Raw genomic sequence first — 21,576 nt, forward strand, 5'->3', positions numbered from 1 at the left:
TCACCGATGTGCTGGACAGCTCATCCTTTCTTCCCTGGCCTCATCCAACCATTAAAACAAAACAAAGCAGCAGCTCTAATTTTGAGCTACTGGTTTCCATATTATAATATTATATTCCTTTCCTGACTCACATCTTTGCCCCCAGAGCCCCAAGACTGGGGTCTGACCCTCCAAGAAGGCAGGCCCTAAAAAACAACTGCTGAATCCACGGACAGCTTTTCTAGTTTCTCACACACTCCAGGATCCTGCCAACCTCTCGTCCTCCCCAGCTCATCCTCAAACCTCAAGACTTCGAGAGGTGTGCTTGGTAGTCAGACTCTCCCCCAGTGTGTCTGTACTTCCAAGTTCACTCCTGTTTTAAATGAACCTTTCCTCGAGAAAGCAGTATGCCCCATTTCACTCCAAATAATAAATACGGATTTGAAGTCACCTGTCCAGAAAGGAAGTCTGCCATTCTCACTAGGTAGTGAAGAATTAATTTACCCTAGCAAAAAAATGAATAATCTAAGGGAAAAAATGGGCAAAGGACCTGAAAAGACATTTTTCCAAAGATATATGAATGGCCAACAGGTAAATGGAAACGTGTTCAGCATCACTAATCATCAGGGAAACGCAAATGAAGCCAGGGAGGTATCACCCTGATTATGCCTGTCAGAATATCCCTCAAGAATACAAAAGGGAACAAACGCCAGTGAGGGTGCGGAGGAAAGGGAACCTTCCCACACTACTGGTGGGATTGTAAATTGGTGCAGCCACTATAGAAAAAAGTTTGGAGGTTCCTCAAAAAATTAAAAATAGGACTACTTCTGGGAATACATCCAGTGGAAACAACCTACCTATTGACAGATAAGTGGATAAAGAAATCGAGGTGTAAACACCCATACAAACACAATGGAATATTAATCAGTCACAGAAAAGAAGGAAATCTGCCATTTGTGACAACATGGATGGACAAGCAATATGGTTAAGTGAAATAAGTCAGATATAGAAAGATAGATATTGTACGATCTCATTTGTATGTGGAATCTAAACAAACAAAATCCCCCACTAAACTCATAGAAAAAAGATGAGATTTGGGGTTACCATGGCATGGGGATGATAGAGGGGTGGGAGACTGAAGGAGGAGGTCGAAAGGCACAGACCACCAGCTCTAAGAGAAACACATTCTGGGGATGTAACGTGCAGCACGAGGGCCACAGTGAGCACGGCTCTGCGGTATGTTTGGAAGTTATTAAGACAGTAAATCCTAAGAGCTCCAATCACAAGGAAAAAAACATTTTTTTTCTGTTCTATCTATATGAGATGGTGGATGGTAACTAAGTTATTGTGGTGATCATTTCACAACATACATAATCGTAATGCTGGTACATAATCATTATGCATCTACACTTCAAATTTATACAGTGCTGCATGTCAATTATATCTCAATAAAGTTGACAAAATGATGTCTATTCTCCAAAAAAGAATTAACTTACCTAGGGAGGTCAAACTCTGGACACCCAAACTCAGGTGAACCACCCTGGCTGGCAGTACTCTGAGTGTTGTCAGACATGAAGGAGCTGGGGAGGTGACATGTTTGACTCCACGTCAGGAGACATACGAAGCTTCATATTTGAGACCCTCCTAGACCCCCCCTCTAGGTGTCTGCTTTTGGCTGGGTCTGGCTGACTGCTATGAGAAAACTGTAACTTCACATGTAAGGCTTTCTTGAGTTCCGTGAGTCATTCTAGGGAATTACTGAACCTGCGAGGGTAACAGGAACTTATAAATTTGTAGCCAGTTGGCCAGAAGTGAGGGTGGACTGGGGACCCCCAAATTCATAGCTAGTGTCTGAAGTGAGGGCAGGCTTGTAGAGGCTGTGCCCTTCACCCCGGAAGTTTGGCCCACATCTGTGTAGTTGGTATGAGAAGCCACTGCACTGAGTTAGGCTAACTCACTGCAGTTCCAGTGGAAGGATCCTGAATGGGGTCGAAGGCCCTTCCTGATACAATGCCCCAGATCCTCTCGTTCGGGAAGAGCCAGGCACTGTAACATCTAAAGTGCAGGAACCCCCTTCGCAGCAATCTTTTCTGTGTGGCCCTCCAGAGGAGGTCAGGAGGGAGAGGAAGGTCAGAAGCGAAGAGAAGGCAGGCAGTGGAGAAGAGGAGAAGGCAACGCTGAGGGAGGGAAGGGCAGCAGCCCACTAAGGAGCCTGCCGCGTGTGAGCGCGGGGCTGGGGAGCGCAGACCTCCCGGGGCCACAGGATCAGACTAAGGCAGCGCAGAGGGAGGTGGGGTGCTCTGACAGTCTGTAAAGCAGTGTGGTAAGACTCTTCCCTGATTATCTGAGGGTATATTTAAGTTCCATTTAAAAAGTGGTCTTTCCTGGAATTTTGGGAGAGACATACTTTGCCTAGGGCCTCCTTATTGTTAAAGTCCTGTGCACCTGATGTGACCCAAACAAAGCCTCACCTGGTGTTACCTGTCTTTTGCCAAAGTCCTAAACCTGGAAGAACACCATGACGGAGTGTCAGGATGGAAGAAAATCTGTGCCTGTCACTTCCCTTCTGCCCCAGGTATCCCAGATCAGCTTTTCCACAAAAGCAGAGTTTCCAAGACGCCTCCCATACTAGGAAGAAGCCACGCTGAAGCACCACTCAAGTCCAACTTCCTCGGTATCACTCTGTCTCTCCCCAGGAGGATGGCACTAAACAGACTCGGACACCTGTGGCTTCTTCCTTCTGTGCAAATCAAAAGCCGGCAGCAACCCCAAGCTGATAAGATTAATCTGAAGTGCAAATTATGGTGTAATTTCCTATGCTGGTACTTTGTAGTTAATTTTTTAAAAAGGTTTCATTTTCCTCTTGGTATGATTTCACAGGAACATCTTACCTGTTTCTGTGAGGCATTTTTTCTCCTGGACGAGAGGCGCTGATTGGCCCCAAATTACTGACAACCTGGTGTAATGAAAATTTCCAATGTAAACTCATTTTCCCTCAGTTTCAGCAATTTTATATCTATATATAGAGATACCTTTGTCAGAATGGTATTGGTAGTTTCTCCTGGGAAACTTACTGTCTTGCATTATCACTGCAAATAGAAAACTATTAATGGGTCTCACCTCCCAACTGATTCCAACCCTGGTCTGCTTTCTAGCATTCACCAGCAACCTCATCCACGGACACAAGAGGGGTGTTGCCTTACTGGAGATCATCAGAACGCTGAACATCCTCACAGCGAGAAACGTGAGTGAGCTATCTGGCACCATCTCTCCAGATGTTTTGGGGATGCCGGGGTGGTTCTTAAACTATGAGAAGAACCATAGCAGCTTCTAGAGAGGCTGGTACTTGGTGGTTGGTGACAGGATGGAGAACAGCGTCTTCTTCCCTGGAGTCTTTTTCTCCTGAGGGACCGTAAGAAGTTTTCTCGGTTTGGGAGTGAGGGACGTTCGGCCAGGATCCGTCTGAACAGGTGGAGGTAACTCTGTGTCTCTTGCTCTCTTGTTCTTGCCCGGCCCAAGGATCCATGCATGGAGCTGACTATACAGGACACCTTCGCTGCCCCAAAGGTACGGATTGTCTAACGGTCTGCTTTGGCAAGTGGGTGACTTGAGAGAGGAGGGCCATCTGCAAGTGTTTAAATAAGAAACTATTTAAATAGAAAATAGGCCCCAATGAACTATAAGGTGTTAAATGTTTTCAACGCATGAGAATTCTGATCTTTACTCTCAAATATGTTTTGGTGTTTCTGGTTTCACTTGACTTAGAAGATGTGTAATACAAAGCTTGGGTTTTGAAATCCTAATTCAGACTATGGTCATGGCACAAACTCTTTAGGATTTTATCCGGACCTGGCCTAGTACCTGGAATATGGAACATACTCAATAAATGCTTGTTGAAGGAGAGAATTTTTCTGGCCCATGCATTTCTGAAAAACCAACATTCTCACAAAAGCAGATATTGAGATTACAGGTTGAGGGAGCTTTCATTTTGTCTAAGAGACTTCCTATGGCAACAGAAAAGGCATCGCCAAGAGCCCCTCCTCTTCCGCAGCCTGGCCACCTACCAGCCCACTGCTCAGGGGGCAGCTGTGCAGAGACCCTCAGCTTGCTCTGTCCTGCCACCTCCCCTCCAGGCTGGCCCACAACCCTCCTGCCAGAAGGGGCCCCACACATCCCTGCTTCTGGTTGCTTGGGCATCTTGCCTTTCCACCTCCTAGGCCGCCTCACCCCCGCCCCCCAATCTTTAGTGGGAGGAGATAGATTTGACAGCTGATAGTGCATTTTCTCTGACAAACACATGACTACAGCCATATCAATAGCTTTGTGCACATCAGTTCCTGTTTTCATGGAAACACACAACTGAAAATGAAAAACCCAAAGCTTCAATTTCCCAGTGGTCTCCTAACTGCCAGCTTTCCAAGTGTAACGGAGGGGTAACTCGGCCAGGAGGGAAGCCTAGCAGGGTGCGTAGGGCCACACCCCAACACTCAGTTTTACTACTTCATGAGAAAAACTGTTCTTCAGGATTTGATCTGGACTCTGTCATTTCATTAAAGGTTATTCCAAGAGTCTGATGTACAATAAGATGAAATACTGTAACATAATTACATATAATATAAATTAAATGCAGAATATACACTTTTGTCCTTCGGAAGCTGGTCCTGTATCAGACTGTTCATCAATAGGCTGGAAGGACTTGGAGATTTTACACAAAAATATAACATATAAAAATTATATAACATACATATTAGTATTTTATATACATATTAGAGCCAAGAGTCACTGGGTGATGCTCTGGGCTCCAGAGGGCAGCTGCGCTGCTGAGAGGCTTCTACCACAGCCAAGGGTGGGCTCCAGGGAGGCGCTCAGGGTCTAGAAGGGAGGCGGTCTATGGCTTCAGCCTAGGCCTGCCATTAACTAGCTGTGTGTGGCCTTTGGCAAGTCTCCACAACTCCATGTGCCTCAGTTTCCACAGCTAAAGATACAAAAGTGATGCTGAAAGTGGTTGGAATCCAACTCGTGAGTTAGTGGAAAGTGTTATTATAAGATGAGACAACTGGATTAAAGGCGAAAACCGGTTGTAGAGAAGCACTAATTCTGAGGAGCGGCCAGTGGTTGGAAATAAGCGAACCCTCCATGACTCCAAGCCTGGGGGAGACCACTCCGGGCTAGCTCTAGAAAACCCAGCACCCTGGCCGAGGCGCGCGCCGGGCCAGTGCTTTCCTCCCGTTCTTAGGACTCCGGACACCCGGCTCCCACGGGGCCCCTCACGAGTAGGCATTTCCGAACACCAGCCCCACTGCCTTCCTTTGCCCGCTTTCTTGTATGCCTTCCCCCAAACTGCTTCTGGATCTCCTGGTTGACAATCTCATCTTTCCACTGTTTTTTCCTCAAAGATTTAGCACTGGTTAATTATCTATTGAGATATTTTAGAACAAGAGGTTATTTTCAAAACCCACAAAGGTCGTATGTGAAAGGAAGTTACTACTTTGTGTTCCCAAAGAACATCTTTCCAAATGCAGCACATACATTTTACCTCTTTCGGGGATCAAGAGTTCCATTATTTCCAAGTTGGCATCCTGCTCATGGCAGTTGCTGGAAAGACGTGCTGGTCTAAATCCTGGGCTTCACAGGCCACACCTCCCCAGGCGCCTATGAAATTAAGGTGCTCTGAGGAAGAGCCAAGTGGAAACCTGGAAAGCAAGCAAGCCAGCTGGTCTCCAAAGGATTTCTGGGGTGGACCGTGAGCTGGAGGTACTTCCTACTTGCCAAAGAGAGCTAAAGTCCATAATTTTTCAGCTCTATGCCAGTCCTCAAATTTTTTTTTTTTTTTTTTTAGTGAAAGTAAAGGTTTTTCTCAGCTGTAACACTGGCTGACTAAATTTGGGCAGAAGTGGAAATAATGAATACAACACAAAGAGGACTCTATTTTTATGACCTTAAACGAAGGGAGTCAAGAGCTAAGGTAGAAGTCTCAGAGTCCAGGCCCCAGAGGAAATGTCCCAGGTGGAGTTCCACCATTTGCTGACCTTCCCATGGGGGACATTAACGGGGTGTTCTTGCTGTCATGGACTTAACCCTCCTTTTGAGTCTCTTCTCTTGAGCAGTCCTGCACTGTGAGGTCCCCTAGGCTCTCCAAGTGTGCCCCCTGAGCTATGGCAACAGCTGGGCATGCGGATGCAGTGCCACCTTGCTGCTGCAGTACCCGTGGGACTCAGACTTTAAGGCTTCAACTAAAATGCCTTCAGAATTACTTCTGAGTTTTTCCATTTGATTCAAACTTTTTTCAATTCCTATTTTATCCTAATTACTTTCAGGAAGTCCTTTGAAAAATATCTTTAGAGGCTATTTTCCTATATTAGATAGTCATATACTCAAAACTGAGGCAATTTAATTTCTAGTCTTCAAGCCAAAGTTTTAGAAAAGTCTCATTAGGTTTTGATGGAAAAAGCAGCAGAAGAGCTTTTCTCCTTTTGGGCTTCTTGAGCTCTTTGTTGTCTCTCCGGCAGCACAGGTGGCTGCCCACATCTGCGTACACACGTACTGTCTGCCGTTCTCTCGGCCTCCCCACCTCGCCTCACCCACACAGCCCTCAGACATATGGTGATTTATGGGAAGTTTCTTGACTCCCAGAGCCCAGAAAAACTGATGCTGCTCTTAAATTTCCAAGCAGAACCAGGGCGTCAGAGGGCTGTCGGCCAATTCGGTAAGGGCATGTCCTTCCAGAGGCCAGGTCAGATGCACAGGGAGAAGGGGAAGCTTTTAGTCTAGGGTCCTGATGCCTCAGTCTGGGTCCAGGTCTCGGAAATAACCTCAAATAGGAACTGCACTTCTAGAATTTAGCTTAAAGAAATAAGAGACGAACACAAAGATTTATACAGATAACCCACTGCCGCTTTTACAGAAGCCAAAATTGCAGTGACAGGGGATTGATCAATTGTGGTACAAATACGCCATGGGATCCTCTGCAGCTCTCAATCCCAGGTTCTCTAGTACTTCGGAATGACTTGAGAAAATCCTTGTGCTAGATGTGTAAAAAAGTCACAAAACAGTACCAACCATTGATGCCTATTTTTTTTTTAAGTATTTTAAAAACATAGGAAGATATTTACACTAGTTATCAGTAGAAATATTACCAGTAGTTATCACTGGCTGGTGGAATATTGGGTGAAACCATTTTTGCTGAAGATAGCAATAGAGTAAGTTTATGTTACCTTGATAATCAGTAAAAATATCTAAGAACTTAAAAAGCTGCTTGGACAGCTCTTCTCATATAAATCCCCTGGAGAGCTTGCTAATGTACACCGTGATTCACTGAGTGTAGGGGAGAGGAATAAGATGCTGCATTTCTAGCAAGCCCCCAGGGAATGTCCCTGTGGCTGCTTCGTGGACCATACCTGGAGGGGCAAAGGACTGAAGAATGTCCTGGCAGAGGCTAGAGGTGCCTCAGTCTGAGCTGGCTGGGCTCAAGCCAAGACTACACTCTGGGCTCCATGCCTGGTGAGGGGACACACCAGGTGTGATTCATTCTGAGACATTCTCTCTCCCAGGTTCCCAGCAAGAACTGTTTCCCCACTTGCACATTCCCCCTCCTAAGGCCTAAACGCCCCCAAGAAGGCCCAGACCCACACTGGAGCTGCCAGCATCCCAAGGATGCCCTCCCTCCGAAGCTTCCCCTCACTAGCACCTAGCCCTGATTCTGGCATTCACCTCAAGCTCTGTGGGGAGACATCTACCTCCTCACCTGGACCCTGAGCTTCCACACACACTGCTACCTCCCATGGGGTGGGGGTGGGGGCTAAATGGAAAGTACTGTCCAAAGCACCCCAAACATTGGGCAATCATTCATTCAACAAGCCTATAGGATTTCCAGGGAAGCCTGGATTTTAAAACCTTATGGGAATGAGAGAGAGCATAAATTGAATATGGCTCATGTAGACACCTTCTATAAGGAATAAGCTATTCTTTAAGCTACATGGTATAAGGAAACAGACATGGGTTGTTGACAGATTCCCCACTCTGTCATTTACTTAGTTGAGCGACTTTATTCACGTATCCACCCTTTCAGCAAAACCCTTGAAAGGGAAAGAAATGGGGAGGTTCTGAGGAAAAGGTTGCATTTGTAGGTAACTGGGTGAGGGTGTTTAATGAGATGAGTGGCCTTCATTCCCATGGCAGGAATACTTGAATACCTGACCCATAGCTGAATATACCTTCTCCATATTTCCTCCTGGAAAGAAGAAATCAGAAGGAAAAACCTCTCTCCTGTTCAAAATGGAGCTAGCTTATTGCTCTCTGTTGCATTTCCTTTCCTAGAACACAACTGAGAAGGAAACCTTCTGCAGGGCTGCAAATGCGCTTCGGCAGTTCTATAAAGAGCACAAGTGCTGGCGCAGACTTTTGAGCGGACTTGACAGGAACCTCAGCAGCACGGCAAACACGGTAGGCTGCATCACCCCGACAGGTCAGCTCCGGAAACACAGCATCTCACTTCTTAGTGTTCCTCCTTATGAGTTGTAGTATCATTGAATAATTCATCCAATTAATATTTGTTGAGGCTCCGTGCTGGCCAGGTGCTGTTCCAGGCACTGAGGATACAGTCCTGCTCTCACAGAATGTTCTGGTGGGGAAAATAGTAAACATGTATTGCCTAGTAGTGGTAAGTGCTATGAAGAAAAACATAGGAATAAAAAACGCAGGGTCATGAGGGAAAGGGCTGATTTAATGCTCAGTGACAACATCTGATACTTGGATTGCGGGAGCTGGCCACATGACTAACTGGGGAAAGAACAGTCCAGGCAGAGGGAATAGCTGTGCAAAGGCCCTAAGGTTGAAATGAGCTTCATGGGTTCAAAGACTGGTAGGAAGGCCAGTGTGCTTGGATCAGAGGGGGTGAGGGAGATTTTAGCAGATCACTCGTGGCCTTTGGATTCTCCCCCAAGTACGGCGGTACAAACCCACAGGGTTTTGAGCAGGGCAGAGACTACTTGATTTAAAGCAATCACTCTGGCTTCTGTGTAGTAAACAGGCTGAACAGGAGTAACCACAGAAGCAAGAAGGCCTGTTGAGAGGCTACCGCAGCAATCCAAGCTAGAGATGATGGTGGTATCAACAGAATGGGAGCAGCAGAAGTTGTTAGGTTTGGGATATAATAAAGAATAGAGCCAGAAGGGCTTGCTGACATGATTGTGAGGGGTAAGGGAGAGAATACAAGGTACCTCTTGGTTCCTGGCCTAAGCCCATTGGGGGATGGCTGGTGCTATTTACAGAGACAGAAGGCCGGGCACGACTAGGGGTGAAGCAGGGCTGGAGGCTGAGTGGAGGACTACGCTCTATGCGCAGTGGGTTTGAGGTACCTGCTGGAGGGAGGGCCAAGGGATGTTGAGAAGATTGTTGGGCAAGTCCGGAGCTTAGAGGACAGGTCAGAACGCGTGGTATCAAACGAAGAGTCCTCAGACAGATGTCACTTAACATCATAAGCCTGAAGGACATGGAGGAAGGGAGAGATCCGAGGACTGAGCCCAGGAAGAAGAGAGTCCAGCAAAGGAGCCTAAGGAGCAGCCAGTGAGGTAGAACATCAAACAGTCCTGGCTGGCCAGTGAAGCAACTCTTAAGGAGGGCGTGGTCAGCCCTGTCAAAGACCTGCAAGGTCAAGTGAGATGAAAACGGAGAGCCGCCAGCGGACTTGGCGTGACAGGGGGCTTGGTGATGCTGATACCGACGGAGATGTGGGAGTGATGGGCTCCAGAAATAGGGGTGGGGAAGAGTGAAAAAGAAGGGGCTGGGAATATGGAAAACTCTAAGGTTGCAGAGCAATGGAACAAGAGCTGAAGTACAGGTGTGGAGTGAGGGAAGTTTTTTAAGGTGGGCTGTATATTTAGAATGACAATGTGCCAATGGGAGCTATGCCGTAGACAGAGGCTCATTAATAGTGTAGTAAAGAAGGGAAGCCAAGAGTGGATGTGCTCTGATGCCAAGTAGAGGAACTCACTGAGCCTTGCCTTATTTATAAGATAAGGTAATGGACTCATTCTCTCTTAAATCCTCTTAATTATCTTAGGAAGTAGGCACTATTATCCCCATTTTACAGAGGAGGAAACAGAAACTTGTATAAATGAGGCAGTTTGTCCTGAGCAATGCAATTAATAAATTGGTCGAGCTGAGATGCAAATGAAGCAGCAGCCTGATCGTAGGTCCCTGGAGTCCTTTCCACGCAAGTACTAGCAAGCTGTGCTGCTGCTGTTTATGGGCAGGAGGGCAAATACACCGACTCTGTCCACACGGCCAGGTGGCCAAGAGGCCCAGTGTGGCACTGGGCAGGTGGAGCCTCCCGTGTCATCTTACACCCCAAGCAGCACCGAGCTGTGACACGCCTCTCCAGAGACTGTGACCCCCTGAAGGCAGACAGCTAGCGATGGTGCCGTTACCATCACCGGGAGTGTAAGAAGTATGCACCCCAAACAGGCAAACCCTGCTGGCTTAGAGGCAAAGTGAGGCTCCCAATCAAGCTACTGCCACAGTAGGCTCGGCTCAGCAAATGCTCAGAGACCGAGCAACACAAGCTAATGAAATGTTTCTTTTGTAGACCTTCTGTCCTATGAAGGAGGCCAAGAAGAGCACATTGAAAGACTTCCTGGAAAGGCTAAAGATGAACATGAAAAGGAAATACTCAAAGTATTGAAGCTGAATATCTTAATTTATGAGTTTTTAATGCCTTTATTTTTAAAATATTTATATATTTATGACACTATAAAATAAAGTATATGTAGAAAATGATGGCATGATTTCACTTTAATGGCACTGGCCATGTTTACTTAAACAACTTTTTGGAAATGTCATTTAATTTACCAAGAGACTAAAACTGGTGTGGGAGTAAAACAGGAAACACTCCCAAGGAGTTCTCTTTCCAGTTGCGGACCTAATGCACAAAATGGTTAAAGAATACAAAGCCCCATAGGATGTAACTGGTAAACAAGAGAGCTTGCAGAGTTGGTCCATGAGACCTGACTACCAAATAATTCTGAATTGACAAGGTGTCAACTGGATGCTCAGAAAATTCTTCTCCCATTGGTATACGGTTGTTACAGTGAGTCTATGGGGGGGGAAATTCTAGCACATACATGGCTCTGCAGTGAACAATATTTAAAGTCCTAATAATGTAAATTCCTTTGATTCTCAAACCTTAAAACCAACCAATAAACAAAGCACAGAAGACTTAATTATGGTTACAAAACAGACTGCAAAGGCTATCAACTTGATAAAAGGTATAGCTGAAAATGGTTGAGAAGTAAAAACAGGAGGACGAAAGAGAAGTGGGCACTCATACCCCAGCTCACTTAGAGAGTGGGTCAGTTACGCACTATTGTTTAGGGTTGATGGAACAAAAACAAGAGATTTAAGTATTTATTCAAAATTGCAAAGGAAATAGAAGATGTAAAAACAATTTATTATAAAAAATTCATAAGGGGTGGTATAAACAGGGTAACCCCTCCCTTTTCAATAGGGAAATCAATACCCAAATCTAAATTAAAAAAACAAATAATTAGCTGGTCAGAGTCATCATGGTTGACCGATGTTGTGACAGGGGAAGTGGACATGGTGGTTGGTTGTATTACTATGCTTTTATATGTGCATGAAAGCCTTCACAGTAAAAAGTGAAAGAAAAGAAAACAATAGTGAATAAATCAAGATATTTGAGGCAGACATCAGAACAACAGAAAAGGGAGACTGTTGGGAATGAGACTTGGAATAAGGATTGGTGAAAGCAGGTAGGAGACTGTTGGCTTTCCATTTTAAGTCAGCGTGTAGTGCATAAATGATAGAATGTCTTTAACAATTGAAGAACTAAAATCAAAAAAGACAGGCAATAACAAATGCTGGCAAAGATTTCCAAAAACTGGAATCCTCATATGTTGCTGGTGTGATTGGAAAATAGTGTGGCACTTCCCCAAAAGGTTAAACACAGTTACCATATGACCCAGCAATTTCAATCCAGGTGTCTACCCAAGAGAACTGAAAACACATCCACACAAAAACCCCTACACAAATTTTCATAGCAGTGTTATTCACAATAGCAAAAGTAGAAACAACTCCAATGTCAATCGACTGATGAATGGATAAACAAATGTGGTATATGTTAGGCAGAAAAATAGGTATGAGCAGGGTAGACAGAGAATAAGGCCAGTAAAGCCCACTGAAAGGGACTCAAATAGTTAACCAGATAAAACTAGAGAGCCGGAAAAGATTCAGAATTAATGAGTTAATTAGTTGAAGCTCCAAAGGCCAGGAGTAACTTGGAATATCCCAATATTCCCCAGATAAAGAAAAGTATCCCAGCACAGCCCATGTCTTCATTGTGTTAATTAAATCATGCCAATGTAAGATTTACTTTAGCCTGCTAAAAGGCCCGGCTTATTCTTTAACTTAACCTATATGCTGTTTTTTTCCTCCTCCAGCCCCTAATCAAGTAATTTGCAACCTGGGCAGGAGACAAGCATCATGATTAATTTAGCAAATAAGCCCAGATATAAACAGTATAGTAAAAACAGGAAAGATTCCATTTTAAAGCTAAAATTTCATTTTAAAACCCAACAAGTTAAGAAGTAAGATTCTTAACTTACTCTTTAGCAAACACACAATAACTCAGTCCACCTTGCGGGCTAGGCAGGCAGTCTTGATTGGTCTGTTCCCAGAGGGAAGCCGCTCTCCTGAGAAAGAACTGGATCAGTAAATTTCTTGTGTTAATTATGCAGAATTACCTAGAGGACTGATAATAGAAGAGACTTAATGTCTCTCATCAAAGATAAACACCCTGAGACCACTTGACAAGTCTACGCCCCCTAGTCCTTTGTCACATTCCTGAAAAATCCTTAAAAGGGGGAACCACCAACCTTTCAGGGTGCCTTCCTCCTCTCTGAGGACACCGCACTTTGTAAGTGTGTAACCTTAAATACAATTTTTCAACCTTACAAGCCTCCTCTCTGAGGATGCCCGCACTTTCTCTCTCTTTAAGTGCGTTACTTTAAAACTTTTACTCCGCTTCACTACTGCATCCCTGCCCTTCAATTCTCTGTGGCCGCTGGGACAAGAACCGAGGAAAATAACAACCACCCCGTAACAGTATATCCATATAATGAAATAAGAAGAAATTAAGTACTGACACATATGCTACAATATGAACTTTGGAAACATGATGCTAAGTACAAGAAGCCAGACATAAAATGTCATATTGTATGATTCCATGTATATGAAATGCCCGGAAAAGGCAAATCCAGAGAGGGAAAAATCAGAATATGAGTTGCTGGGGGCTTAAGGAATAAAGGAATAGAGAGTGACTGCTAATAGAGAATAGGGTTTCTTTGGGGAGTGATGAATATGTTCTGATATTAGATAGTGATGATAGCTACACAAGTCTGAATATACTAAAAACCACTGAATTGTACATTTTAAAAGGATGAAATTTATAATATGAATTTCATATGAATTTTATAATATGAGCTATATATCAATAAAGCTGTTATTTTTTTTAAATTAAAGAGAAAAAAATAGTGTCCCATCACTGAAAATCGCTGTTTGAACACAAGTCCTCTGCAAGAATATCGACCTAGTAGTAACAGGGAATGAGAAATCTCTTTTCATTCTCACAAGTGTGACAGAAAATTAATACTAGTACCAAAATTATACCATAACATATTAACATCTTTTTAACCCTTTCAAAATAAGGGAACAAATCAAAAGCTTTAAGTCTCACCCTGACCACAGCCAGTTTCACCCTGCCCACATGAAATACCAGCATGCCAAGGGCAAAAGTAGGTAAGAGGGTCATGGAGCCTTCCACGGGCCACAGTGAAATACTTCACTTTCTTTCTTCTCTGACTGACGCTCATTTGCATTCAATGGCTAACACGAGCTGTAGTTGGCCACAGGATATGAGTTGTGGACTTTAGTATGCCTGAGCCAGGATGGCAAAGGAAAAGCTGCTGGGAAGAAAGATCTAGAACAGGCCATAGGAAGGCTCCAGGCAGGTCTGTTTTAAGATAAGCTTCAATGGTTAAGATGCAACTAACATTTCTATTTACTTCAGACAGGTTGTGCTGGGCTCTGGATGGTAACAACCCAACAATATGCCCTTGAGTTTACCAAGAACATGACTGAGGACACACATAAGAATGAGCAAAGAATTAAGGATTCTTTTTAGGAATTCAGTGAAAGTTTAGATGTGTGTCATTTAAGCACATTCATTAGAAAGCGTGCCACAGCCCATGCCTGCTCCAGGGGATGCACCTCTTTTCTGTATATGGAACGCATGACATTGATGGCAAAGAGCCCCTCCCTCGTGCTATCAGCTGCCTCCACCTTTGCCAATGAATGTTTTATGTATCTCCAACTGGCATTAGTAGGTAATAAATAGTTACTGAATAAATAAAAGAAAAAAACATTTTTCATAAATCTATGGTTGAACATCTCCTGAAATATTCTTGGGCCACAGTTAGAAATGCTGGTCCCTGATGACTACACATCAAGAGCTCTCGTTGCTGTTGGTCTCCATGCCCATTACTCTTCCTTGTTTTTTCCCACCTGTTGCTCCAGGAGGAGGGGCTTCCCCACTCTGAGCACATTCACTATGAGTTCACTCAGACCGAGTAACGACAAAGGAATGTTGTGGGTAAAAAGGGGCTCATCCCAAGCTTTATTCTCATGGCAGTAGGTCAAGCACTAGACTCCTATCTGCCTGTCTCAGTGTCTGGCCCAGGCACTGTCTCTGCTTGGTGGCTCCATCCCCACTCCCTCCTGTTCCCCAATACTGGCCCCACTCCTTCCCACTCCACTTTGCGGCCTCTCCACCAGCCTCTGCTCCCTCCTGCTTCCCAGCATGGGGCTCTGTTACTTCTGCTTCCTGTTCCCCTCTGCCCCTCCCCAGGCCAGTATTTCTATGACTGACAGTTCACTCTGGGAACTCTACCAGCCGGTAAAAGCTCACTGCCAGTGGGCATGGAAGCAGGTTAAGTATGTATATGATGGGTGATATTAGAATCAGATGGGACTCTTGGACATAAAATTTCCCATTTTCCCAATACCACCCTCCTCCACAGGTCATCTCGTTTGGCCTCCCAGGAAGCCCCAATCATCCGAGAGAGGCCATCTCAGAGAAGAGCACAGTGCATGGGTTTTTCTCACAGAGCAAGGCATAGCTTGGCCTATCAGCACGCAAGGTTAGCTCCTCAGTTCCTACCAGCTTCCACAAAGGGCAAGGCAAGCACTCGCTGGTCTTGAGGGCTGATTCCGGTTCAATTCGTCAGCTCCGGTTGGAGTTCCATTCCCACCGGGAGTACTACAGTCTAGTCAGCTGTCATGCCTAGCATTCTCTGAACTGGTCTTTGTCCAAAGCACTCATTCTCACCTCGGCTCTCCAAAGCACTGATCTTCTAAACTATCTTTTCTTTCAACCTCTTCCTAGTTCAACTTTCAGTCTCTAAGATGTCTGTTCCTTTCGTTTCCGATTAGCCGAAGTTAAACCAAACACAAGCATGGTTTGATGTTTTGTGTGCTGACTGCATACCTGGGTGTCTGCTAGGCAACATGAGTAAAGGGAAGTAAAGATATTATGTCCCCTCAGTCTAGGTACCAGCCATGAGTATGAGAGAGCCAGCTGAGAAGAGAGGGCGGCGGGCTCCCTGGTTCATGACCATCCCAGCTTCCCGGGTACAGCTGTGAACATCGTCTGCCCTCCCAGAGCCCTCCATCCTAAGTGTTCACGACATTTCCAGTGGATATTCCTCTAAAACAGATGGTGTGAGTGACCCACTTAAAATCCTCCCAGGGCTTCCCACTGCTAATAGACAACTCTTTCACAAAAGGATCCTGGTCCATCTCCTGTCGTTTCAGGCTCATCTGTCTGCAACACTCTTGCCTTACTTCAAACATATCACCAGTGCTCACAGCATCTAGCATCATGTTACTCCTGCCTGTAACTTCGCCCACTTACTGGTCTGCTTTAACACCTCAAACAGCATTCCCCTAAGAAAGCTCTCCTAACCTTTCTTGTCAGGTAGAAGTTCTAGGCACCGTGTTCACTGCTAGGGAAGAAGCCATGCCTGGCAGTTCACCATACGCCCTCCTTTACTACAGTCCTTGACATGCTGCATGGTAATTCTCCACTTAAATGGCCACCTCCCCTCCTGAGGGAGGCTATGAGCTTTGCAAGGACCTTCTACTCAGCACTGCACAAACAGTGAATACAGAAGACACCCGGTGACTGAGCGGCTTAACTCATGATGGAATAGAAATCAAGACCAACATAATATTTCTGTGATGACTATGGTTACTTTTAGGTTGGGTTAGGCAATATCCTCTTGCTAAGATTGGTATCAACTCTGAGAAATATTTTATTCAGTTGTAAAGCCCCAGTTAAATTCCTTTGTACAATTGGATAAATACAGCCTTTGATTAAAAACTAAAATTTCCCCAGCCCTCTAAAAAGGGATGGGGGAGGGGAGTAGGTGTGGAAGAATGTGTGATCTGGCATATTCTTTAGTCAGAGCCATAAACGTGTTTGGTAAGACAAAGTGATGTTCTGATAACATTGATAAAAGTAACTTGAAGATTGGGTCACAGGAAGCCCAAGATAAATGCTGAGAGGAAACAGGTTCTTTTTGAAGTAGCCTCTTCATAATCATCTTCCCACACATTTGTTCAGCTTCCGAAGGAGGACTGAATACCTGATTTGCTTTGCAAATGAAACAGCTTAAGAATGACACATAGATAATGTTATAACAAATGTCTTTAGAAGGTTCCTCCAGCTGGCTTTGTGTTTAGCTGTGGCTTCGGAACAGTGTTAACTGTTCCCATAGGCACAGGCTAACTCTAGTCCTTTGGCTGCTACTTAAATTTTCTTTTGCTTTTGTTTTCTTTTTCATACTTGGTTTTAAAAGAGTTCTTGAGGGTCTTCATGAGAAGATGGGTGGGACAACATCCTCAGCAGCATCCTGGCAACACAGGCAAAAACAGGTTTCCCTTAGGTGCGCCTTAGTGGTGCTCCCGATGAACATGAGTATCATAGTTCCAAAACCCAGCGGTGGAGGAGCAGTAGGTGTGCAGCAGCGCTGCTTATCACCTTGCATATGCCATGGCAGCCCTTTAATTTTAACATTCTACACACATGTGAGAGTTTTACTTGAGCTGGCAGTGGGGAAAAGGAAGAGAGTGAGCCCTGAAATGGCAGAACAATTCTCTATTGCTATGCAAAAACACATTTAAGTCCTCTGAAACTTGCCAACAAATCAAGGTCCACTGCAAATTTCTTAGGGGTGCCTAGCACAGTGCTCGGTAATCAGTAAATGTCTGTCAAAAGAACACATGATTAATAATAATCCAAGCAATGTTACTGTTCTGAAGATATTTTAAGTTCATTAAGTTTTTGAAAGACATCATGATATCATTACCACCAAGAAATGTCTCCTTTCACCTTCTAGTGAGATATATTCTGCACACACATTTCTTTAAGCTTCTGTTCTCAAATACCTGATGAAAATGATAACAAAGCTGGGCTAAAAATATTTTTAGTGAAAATAAATTTTGTCAATGAGAAGAAGCACATTTAGAAACCTCTCCCAGGTTTCTGATTCATGATGATTTTCTGTGTAAAGATGGACAGTAAAATCACATGGGCCTCTCTCACATATTTGAAATTGAGATGTGATGCACAAAAAAAACTGCCTCTTAATATCAGGATGGATATCAACACAAAAATAGTTTAGTAAAGAAAAAGACTACTACTACAGACATTAGGTGAAGATTTTTATTTATTTGGCCATGCTGAATGTATACACACAATATCAATATATACAAATTGAACAACACAATTTATACATAAAATACAAATGAAGTGTGGCTTTTTAAATTAATGCAATAAACCCCATTGTACAATTTGTCATTTTGGCCAGTATATAGTATTATAGTAATGCTATTGAAGTAATGCTATTAAATTAATTATTTAAATTAGATTACAGTATAAGTTCAAAGGCACTAGGAAGATCTATGTTTCCTTCTAGCATTTTAAAAACAAAGAATAACTAAAAAGGAAAACAGATGTATACATTAAGAAACTGAACAGACACTGGTGTGCTTACATGTAAACTCTCCTGCTCCTAAATTCACAGCCCTGTAGGTAGGAAAGAGAGGGACTTTCCTTGAGTTAAGGGGAAAGATATTTTTAAAAGACTAAAAAGAAACAAAACAAAAAACAACCCCCAAACAATAATCATAATTTTAAAAGCTGTTACAGATGAAGCAGCACCCCCCAAGTAACCTTAAAGTTCTTGCTGAAAAAAAAAGGGCCCCTTTTCTCAGAAATTAGATGACATAGTTTGTCAAATGGATTCTACTTGTGGACCTAACACACAGATGCAGACCAGCCCCACCCGATTACAATCTTATACTTTTCAAGAACTTTACCAAAAAAATGAAGACTATTTTAATGTCTTCATTATTAGCGTATATAATTATATATGGTTTATTAAAGAATATACTACAAACAACATTCTACCAAGCTCCTTTTAATATACATAAATATTACTTTTTTAAAGAGGAAAAAATACCCACTCAATAATCTACTTATATGTGACATTTAAATTGGCTTACTTATTTCAAATAATAGGCAAGTTTATCTACATCCTTTCATGAAATTAACACTGAAGTAACAAAAGATTTTATTTGTGGACAAAGGTATAGTAAATGTGAAGAAACCACAAGAACTGCTACACCTGAAACTACACGAACAGTTCTACAGTCAGTGTCTTGTGTTTTCATATGGATATTCAGGCCTGGCTCAAATATCTCATTTTGGTATGTCAAAAGATGAATAATGTCCTTCTGGTGTAATCAGTTCTAATGTAAATGCTTTTTTAAAAATGCTAAAGCAGCCTGTTTTTCAAATTTCTCGGTGTGTTGACTTTTATAGATTTCTTTTTTTCATTTTTTCCCCTGCAATGTAGTGGAATAGAAATAAAATCTAACACATCGGCTTCAACTTTCTATAATGTTTTAAAGCTTAATGCAAAGTTATTCCTTTCCTATTAACTGGATGATAAATGGCTAGAAACATGGACTTTTAAAAGAAGTATTCCTCTTCTTTTTCTATTGGCAAAATTAAGATTTCTCTCGAGTAATTACTAACAGTTAAATATGTATCTACAATTGCCAAGATTTTCTTCTCACACAAAGCTTTTACAATACACGATTCACCTCAAGTCTTCATAGTACCTAAACAATGCCTCACAGATTAAAATGATAAACTTCTATCTATCTTACATATTACAAAGAAAATGCTGCCAGTTAAATGCAGTTCTTATCACCTAGAAAATATGCACCATACACAGGGTACCACCTTTTAGTACATCACCTTTGGAATGTACTTTAAACTTCTGGGCACACTTTTACCACCATCTCAAAAGTAAGTCACCTACACTCATCCTTATTCTATAGCTTTATAATTAAAAACATTCATGTTAACTTTATAAATACTAATTTATGAAGTCTCAAAGCTTGCAAACAATGTGTTTCAGGACTGATTACATAATTTTAAAACTCACAGAAGATATATTAATGGTTCAGGAGTAGCGTAACTTAAGAATTGTAAGCAGCCAATAAAATAAACGATCTAACACTTAACAATTTATTTTGCTATAAAATAAAAATAATTTTTATTTTTAGAGGAACATGGTCTAATTGGTTTTGTCAAAAGAAGTTCAAGGAAGAATATTTTCTACTTATAAAATATGAAGAAAAACAGTGTTTTACAGGCAAAGGATTAAAAGGTATTTTTCTTGGTTTGGTTGCTTTTTCTGGAAAATGGGGACCTTTCTCAACTGGAAGGTACAGAGCAATTTCTACCAAAATTTAGAACTCAGACACAAGATAGCATCCATTAGTCATACTTCAAACTGAACTTTAAAAAATATACACATATGGACAAAGATTAGTAACTAGAATTTAGCTTCTTAATTTTGTGCAACTGTGACTTCTTCATATTTAGGTACAAATTCAATGTTTCAGGAGACCATGAAACCAAAACAAAAAAGCATTTTACTTGAAGTCAAAGTGGCAAAAAAGGTCAAAGAGGTCCAGATGAAACAGCTTTCAACTCTTGTTTTTTAAACATTGTATTTCCAAATATTGGCTGTTGAATTACAAAATTTTCTGCAGATCAATAAGATCAGTCACCTAATACCTAAAATACAATGAATGTTAGTATAAAAACTGGAACATATTTAACAAGCTGGGTGGGTGTTAGTATTCAATCATTTCTTAGATATGCAACCCATACATTCATATACAACAGCACAACACAGGATAAGCAGATCTACTACTTTCTGTATGCAAATCAGGACACATACATTTTTTGCTGTTTTGACTATCTGGTTATTGGTATATATGGTAGTTAATTATTAGCAGATACATGTAAACACTCAAACTGCAATCCTCCATAGCATAAGCTGTTTCCCCAACGTCACTGCACAGTATAAACTGAAGAGTAATACAACAATTTGAATTACCAGTTGTACAATTCTAATATTATATTAATATATAGAGACTAAAAGTTACTAGGTAAATTATTAGTTCCACTCTTACTCCATGATTTATAGCTTCTGTTATTTGAAATTACACAAAAATTTTCAGTGTTTTAAAGATTTCTGTCCAGGCAAGAAAATATCACTAATTTTTATTGTGATTTTGAGTCTGTAACATTTACTGAAGTAAAGAGTCAATTACAGTTTCAGGCTTTGCAGAACGCTTTCTGTTTGGAGAAGAGAAAAAGAAAACATGAATGCTTTCCTAAAGGACTGAGATTCATACACTTTACATTATGTCGTAGACTATACAGGGTAATCATACAGTGTAGAAACAGATCAAGATTTGACGTGGTTGACCATTTAAGAGCTTATATTCTATTATATTACCCGCTTTTTCAGGCTAGGGGCAGGTGACCTAGAGTATGAGCAACAGCATGCAAGGGCACTGCACTCCGTGCCAGCAACCAGAGTGAAGGGACGGAGGAGGTGGTAATTTCCAAAACTAGACTAGACAACATGGCCAGGCCAAGGGGGCTGCATGCTTGCCAAATTTGAACCCATTCATGATCTCTTCTCGGGTGTGCTGAAGGTGCAGGTTTATTCCATGAAAATCAGAGGCACAAATCATCTGAGACAACACCTCACAGACAGGTGTAAGGACTGACAGAAATGCTGTATTAACGTACTGTGTTTACTGCGATTTTGCCTAGCACACTGAACTATGTATTTCTAATGAGGAATATATGGCACTGAACATTATCATGTAATGTAATGCATCAGTAAACCACTTATTATGTGTATTTGTCTATGTTTATGGCCATCTACTGATTTTATAATACAGAGGCTAATTCTGGTACATCGTGATGCTGGGTTAGGTTCATCTAATGCTGTCTTACATTATTTTTTAGGTTAATTAAACCAAAATAAGTATTTTTAAATGAGTAGTCTGAAAACTTAATTTATACCTTACCAAGTTATTTGTTTTAGGTACACATAGTTTTAAAAAAGCAGCTAAAATCTCATATAA

At 42.3% G+C, this 21,576-nt stretch overlaps 2 protein-coding genes across 5 annotated transcripts in view; one reads left to right on the forward strand and one right to left on the reverse strand.

The window, feature by feature from the left end:
- Positions 1 to 2,949: 2,949 nt before the first annotated feature.
- Positions 2,950 to 11,098, forward strand: IL4 (interleukin 4). The gene is made up of 4 exons (XM_017648683.2): positions 2,950 to 3,223; positions 3,499 to 3,546; positions 8,296 to 8,421; positions 10,565 to 11,098. Exons 1-4 carry the CDS (start codon positions 3,089 to 3,091, stop codon positions 10,658 to 10,660), a joined length of 405 nt encoding a protein of 134 aa, XP_017504172.2. The 5' UTR covers positions 2,950 to 3,088; the 3' UTR covers positions 10,661 to 11,098.
- KIF3A (kinesin family member 3A) overlaps positions 3,295 to 21,576 on the reverse strand; it is a 69,522-nt gene continuing 51,240 nt past the window's right edge. Inside the window, exon 17 of one of the 4 annotated variants that reach the window (XM_073221285.1) lies at positions 3,295 to 3,604. In XM_073221285.1, coding sequence (XP_073077386.1) covers positions 3,310 to 3,604 — 295 coding nt within the window. In that variant the 3' untranslated portion in view covers positions 3,295 to 3,309. Of the gene's footprint in view, positions 3,605 to 16,346; positions 16,965 to 17,762; positions 20,774 to 21,576 lie in introns of those variants that run through there. The other 3 variants (XM_073221286.1, XM_073221287.1, XM_017648688.3) reach the window with 3 other exon arrangements.

Source organism: Manis javanica, chromosome 14 (genome assembly GCF_040802235.1).
Source record: "Manis javanica isolate MJ-LG chromosome 14, MJ_LKY, whole genome shotgun sequence".
Taxonomy (NCBI): Eukaryota; Metazoa; Chordata; class Mammalia; order Pholidota; family Manidae; genus Manis; species Manis javanica.